Source organism: Fukomys damarensis, unplaced genomic scaffold, assembly GCF_012274545.1.
Source record: "Fukomys damarensis isolate Sample0158 unplaced genomic scaffold, DMR_v1.0_HiC HiC_scaffold_21, whole genome shotgun sequence".
In the NCBI taxonomy this organism is placed as follows: domain Eukaryota; kingdom Metazoa; phylum Chordata; class Mammalia; order Rodentia; family Bathyergidae; genus Fukomys; species Fukomys damarensis.
The window spans coordinates 31,018,652-31,024,768 of record NW_022900933.1 but is presented as its reverse complement, the minus strand read 5'-3'; the positions used below and the strand labels follow the sequence as shown (position 1 = coordinate 31,024,768).

At 54.2% G+C, this 6,117-nt stretch overlaps 1 protein-coding gene across 2 annotated transcripts in view; it reads left to right on the top strand.

The window, feature by feature from the left end:
- The window catches only part of Ccdc88c (coiled-coil domain containing 88C), a 117,521-nt gene that overhangs the window by 81,091 nt on the left and 30,313 nt on the right, over positions 1 to 6,117 (top strand). For both annotated transcript variants that reach the window (XM_033766762.1, XM_033766763.1), the window contains 4 exons: positions 1,401 to 1,538; positions 2,664 to 3,734; positions 4,607 to 4,734; positions 5,471 to 5,612. In XM_033766762.1, the coding sequence (XP_033622653.1) occupies positions 1,401 to 1,538; positions 2,664 to 3,734; positions 4,607 to 4,734; positions 5,471 to 5,612 (1,479 nt within the window). The remainder of the gene's footprint in view (positions 1 to 1,400; positions 1,539 to 2,663; positions 3,735 to 4,606; positions 4,735 to 5,470; positions 5,613 to 6,117) is intronic.

Genomic DNA, 6,117 nt, shown 5'->3' with positions numbered 1-6,117 from the left:
CTGTTTTTTTTTTTTTTTTTTTTTTTTGGTACCAGGGATTGATCTCAGGTCCTTGAGCTGGTGTGGCAGGGGGCGGAACCATTGAGCCAAATCCCCAGCCCCACCCTGGCTGTATCTTGCACCTCCATGGGTCCTGGAGAAGCTGCCTCCCTTTCCTGTCACTATACTTCATAAGATTTCTGGGTGAAGCACATTTACCCTAGGGTCCTCAGTTTGGGTTGGGAGCTTGTTTCCCTGACAGCATGATGCATATGCACCCCCGCCCCACACACCCATACACTGGTGGATCCCATGGCCTACCTCCACCGTGGAGGTTGAGCCTGAATAGACCCTGAGGCAGGAAGGCTGGGTGGCTACTTACTGAAGAGAGGGGCCCCAGACCTGCATTTGACAAGGGTGCTGAGAGCCACCCAAGAACTTCTATACCTGGCTGTGCAAGGCTCAGCCCCGGGTATTCATGGGTATCACCTGGGCATACCAGATCCACCCCCACAGAGGAAGTTTGAGATTTTTCCAAGCTCTTCGGTGACCCCTGGTCCTGACGCCATGACCATCATTTTAGAACAATGTCCCCAATCAGCAGCACCAGGTTCACTAAAGCCACGTAAGATGCAGCTCCTCAGGCCCCACTCCACCACACCCGCTAATTTAGAAGTGATCTCAGGGGAGGGGTCAGCCACCACGCAGCACACCTGCTGTCTCTAGGTGTGGTGATTGAGAGGATGGATAAGCTGGCCCCGGTGGTGAGCCACAGACTTGCTGTGGCCACGTAGCAGTGGTGGAGTGGAACTTTGACCCCTTGCTCCTCTGAGGTCGGCATCAGTGCCTTTCCCCAGTGCCTACTCTTCACGCTGAGAGCGTGGGGTTGGAGGAAAGAAGCTGCATCTTCACGAGCTCTGCTACCGGCCTCCTGGAGCCTCAGCTGCACTGTGAAGTGTGAGGAGCTGGGCACCCCTGGGTTCAGCATAAGAGCCTGGTGTTGGGGGCCTTCTCAGGAGGCTGCCCCATCTGCTGCCAGATGATACACAGCAGCCTGGAGCAGAGGCAGCTGGGGTGTACAGTGGGTGGAAAAGACAGTGACAGAGGGTGACAAAATAGGGAACCTCTCTGAGCAGCTGAGAGCTATCACCATCCCAAGGCAGGATGGAGGGAAGGACAATGGGTGAGCATGAAGTCCCTGCAGGGCCCCTAGCAAGGGACATAATAGTCTGGTGCCCGGTGACCTTGCTCACATCCCACACACAAAGTACAGGTCCTGGGCTATGAGGGAGTCACTGCTGAACAAGGCTGGAACATCTTTCTCGAGCAAAAGCCCATTCCAGTTATTTGTGGATTGAGTCTTAAAATGTAGCCCACTTGCTAAGACTGACTTAGCACTGAGCTGGGTTTTTTGACTGCAGATTGAAAAGTTACAGACCCAGCTGGAGAGAGAAAAGCAGAGCAGCCAAGACCTGGAGACCCTCAGTGAGGAGCTGATCCGGGAGAAGGAACACCTACAGAGTGACATGGAGGCCCTGAAGGCCGACAAGGCCAGGCAGGTAGGCCCTGCCGTCACCTCTCACCTCTCCTGGGATGCTTGCTTCTGAGAAGGGAGCTGAGGGTGACAGCCTTTCCTGACAGCGCTCACAGATCATGGGTGTCATTGCCCAGCTCGGCAGCAGTGTCATCTAGCACTTCTTTCCCTGGGATGTGGGTAGACTTGACACTCCTGACTTGGATTTGAGGGAGGGAGGCTGGTGTTCCTGGAGGCAGGGAGGCTGCTAAATGTTCTGCAGGTGTAGGACAAAGGCTGGCCCCGCTGCTCATATTCAGTGTTTCAGGAGAGACTTTGGGACCTGCCTCACCCTAAACTACATCCAGGTAGGGCACTCAGGGCTGGCACAGTGGCTCTAAGGTGTCATCAGGACCAGGCCTCCTCTGCTGCCTTTGTGTCCTTAGCAGTGGCTGCTGAACAAGTGCAGGTGGAAGGGGCGGAAGCACAGGGACATTAGCCAGAGCTGACCCACAGCTCCTTGGCTTGTAAGCGAGGTGGGGGTGGGCATTTCAGCTTCCAGCCTGTGTAACAGAGCAACACAAACTGGGGAGAAGGTTGGAACAGTGTCAGATACAGTGGAAAGATAGGCTGGGCAGCAAACTGCCATGTGACAGACATGGTGATCTCGGATATGTGCTACCAAGAGAACAGACAGGGTGCAGCGCAGGAGAATACTGGGTGCAGGCCCGTGTTGGAGCCATCATGCAAGGCTACAACCTTGTGGGATGAGAAGGAGACATGGAGGCTAAAGGCTTGAGAGAAAGTAGCTTGTACAGTGTCTGCGCTGGGAGAAAGCTGGGAGTGGTGAGTGGGCTTCAGAGCAGGCTGCAGAGGTGGGCAGGTCCTGGTCACTGGGCTCCACTGGCCATGACCAAAAGACTGAGGAAAATGGCTGAAACTTAGAAGGGTGGGGAGGACGGACAGACTGACTGACTTATTTTTAAAGCCTGCTTTGGCTGCCCTAAGTGTATGTTGAGCTGTCTCAGCACTTGGCGTCTGTTTGTGCCCTCATCCGGGTCTGTGTCAGGCCACAGAATTGTTGGGATGATTTAGCTGCACAATGTAAGCCCAGGTCCCTGGCCTCAGTTTACACAGCAGCCAAGATCCTGCCTGTTGTGTTTTCCTGTAGATCAAGGATCTGGAGCAGGAGAAGGACCACCTGCACCGAACTGTGTGGTCGCTACGGGAGAAGTCACAGGCCAGCAGCGAGGCCTGTGGGAAGGACATTGAGAAGGAGAACAGAGCCCTCCACCAGGCAGTGACAGAGGCTGGCAGCAAACTGAGCCAGCTTGAGTTGGACAAGAAGCAACTGCACAGGGACTTGGAGCAGGCCAAGGAGAAGGGGGAGCGGGCAGAGGCACTGGAGAAGGAGCTGTGCCGGCTAGAGAAGGAGAATGAGCAGCTGGCCAAGAAGGTGACCTCTCTGAACACAGTCACCGAGAAGGTCGAGGCCCTGGAGCACGAAAGTCGAGGCCTGGAGCTGGAGAACCGGGCACTGAAGAAGTCCCTAGACACCCTGCAGAATGTGTCAGTGCAGCTCGAGGGCCTGGAGCGAGACAACAAGCAGCTGGATGAGGAGAACCTGGAGCTGCGGAAGATGGTGGAGACCATGCGCTTCACCAGCGCCAAGATGGCGCAGATTGAGAGCGAGAACCAGCAGCTGGAGCGTGAGAAGGAGGAGCTGCGGAAGAACGTGGACTTGCTAAAGGCGCTGAGCAAGAAGTCAGAGCGCCTGGAGCTCAGCTACCAGAGTGTGAATGCCGAGAACCTCCGGCTGCAGCAGAGCTTAGAGAGTAGCAGCCACAAGTCACAGGCCTTAGAGCAGGAGCTGAGGGAGCTGGAGGCTGAGCACCAGGCGCTGCGGCGAGACCTGGAGGCCCTTCGGCTCACCAACAAGCAGCTGGAGAGGGCCGAGAAGGACAGAAAGGCTCTGGAGCAGGAGGTGGCCCAGCTGGAGAAGGACAAGAAGCTGCTGGAGAAGGAGGCCAAGCGGCTGTGGCAGCAGGTGGAGCTGAAGGATGCCGTCTTGGACGACAGCACTGCCAAGCTGTCGGCGGCTGAGAAGGAGAGCCGTGCGCTGGACAAGGAGCTGGCCCGCTGCCGGGATGCGGCCAGCAAGCTGAAGGAGCTGGAGAAGGACAACAGGGACCTCACCAAGCAGGTCACCATGCACACGAGGACGCTGACCACCCTGAGAGAGGTGAGCCGGGTGCAGCAGCGGGGCAGGAGGGCCTGTTTCTGGGGTGCGTGGTTCCAGAACACAAGGGGTACTTTGCATGCCCTCCCTAGTGTATCCCTCATTCTAATATCCGAGAGAGTCTAGAGAGCCCAGTGAAACCACATAGTATGATCTTACTACTAAGAGGTAATTACACCTAATGTCTGGCTCATCGCATCACTTCCTCGGTGCACGTGCATATAGATAGATGCTGCTCCTCGACTTAAGGTGGGCTGTGTCCTGATAAACCCATTATGGGGTGAGAATATTGTAAGTGAAAAATGCATGTAACATTCCTGCTGCCTGTGACTTGGTGGAAAGGATAAATAGCTCACCAGGGACTGGCTCTGGGCAGCAATGGAGGCTTCCTTCCTTTAGAGAGCTGCAGAGATAGATGGAAGCGAAGGGGATCAGATGATGTGAATCCCTGAGTGAATTCAGCATCTGTGTTCTGAAAAGTACACCAGAACCAGGGCTTAAGATAAAACCTTTCTCTCTGCTTTTTTCTGTTTCACATTGTCTGCAATGAGCATTTAATACTTGCTACTCAAGGCAGAAATCCAACCCAGTACTTAGAGGTCTCTATGAGTGGCATTTCCAACATGTCTTGGAGATGGTGTGTGTTAGATCCATCCTGCGTAGACTGCTGCATAGTCTGGTTAGGCCTGGAGAAGTGTCATTTCCTTTCTTTTGGCAACATATCCTTGCCAGGGGTTGACCATCCAGTCATCCTCCCAGGCAGCCAGGACTTGGATACACATGGCTCAAAGATGACTGTGTGAGAAGGCCCCGGCCTGCCCTCTCTGCTGTGACTGCTGGGTTCCCACTCCACACTCCCATCTCCTGTGTTGTAGGACCTGGTGCTGGAAAAGTTGAAGAGCCAGCAGCTGACCAGTGAGCTGGACAAACTGGGTCAAGAGCTGGAGAAGGTCGGGCTCAGCAAGGAGATGCTGCTGCAGGACGAGAATAGCCATGGTGACACGTGAGGATGGTCTCCTGTAGGGTAGCACGTCCCTCTGCTGTTGGGTCTGAGCCCTTGTGATCCTCAGCCAGAGGACTTTGTTTACTGAAGTCACCATCGTGTGGCTTCTGTGTTTTTTGAAGACCAGATCTTATCCTTGGCTGCTTTCGGGGGGAATGGAGGGAGATTCTTTTGTCCAATAAAAAAGGTGTTTTTTTGTTTTTGTTTTTTTGGTGGTGCTGGGGACTGAATCAGGGACCTCTTGCCTAAGTGCTCTATTGCTGAGCCACTAATCCTCAGCCTGAGACTTCTAATTTGACTATTGCAACCATGCTTTAAATGATAACATTGTGTAAGGAAATCCAGTATCTTGGACTTTTGGGTTTGTAATTGAGACCCACATGCTTGCTAATACTGTTTGGTGTGGTGGAAAGTCTGTAGACTTGCTGTGTACTTTGCACTTCGACCTTAGACAAATTGCTTAAGCATTCCAAGACTCAGTTTCCCTATTGGTAAAATGGTCATGGTAACACCTCCCTAAAACAGTGACTCTAAAGGCTAGCAGTGTGTCTCCTGGGAGGGGTCACAGGTGTGTGTCTGCATAGGGGTCCCAGGAAGGGCTCTGGTTGGTGAGTCTGACTCTAGGTGGTACATACAGGCAGCCTCCTAGGAGGGGGAGGAGGAGTGTTGGGCAGTGAAAAGCCTGGTGTGGGGCTGAAGAGGAGGTAAATGATACTCATATCTTTGTATTTTTCAGAAAATACAAGATTTTGGAGGGCAAAAATGAGTCAACATTGAGAACAGCACTGGCCATGAAAGAAGAAAAGATTGCATTCTTGGAAGCCCAGATGGAAGAGAAAGTGGGCCTGAACCAGCAGTTACAGAACGAGCTCCAGATGGTGAGAGCAGCGTGTGAGGGCCCAGCCTGCCCCGCCAGTCTGGCTCTGCCTCCCTTCCTGCCCCTTCCTGGGTAGCCAGGGGCGGCCTGGACGCCTTTGTCCTGGGGCAGGTGGGGTGAGCCCCAGGTTTAGAACAATGCTCCATCTGAGTCACACACGCTGGCAGGACAGGGTGGGGCCTGTGGGGGGCTGGGGGCAGCAGCTCTGAGCAGCTTCATCTTCCAGGCGGGAAGCGGGATACAGGTGAGAGCTCCGTGTAAAAGTGAGCTCCCAGCCCCAGCAGAGGCTGCAGAGTTTCCTGGGTATGCTCAGATGGGGCCAGGGGCTCATGACATGCCTGCTCCCAGGCACATGTTCTCCACACGCATAGACATGCTCTCCACATGTATGTGCATATGCCCTAACATCCACATGTGCTCTGCACAGTCTCCACATGTGTTAGGACACATTGCGCGCGCGCGCACGCACACACACACACACACACACACACACACACACACACCCC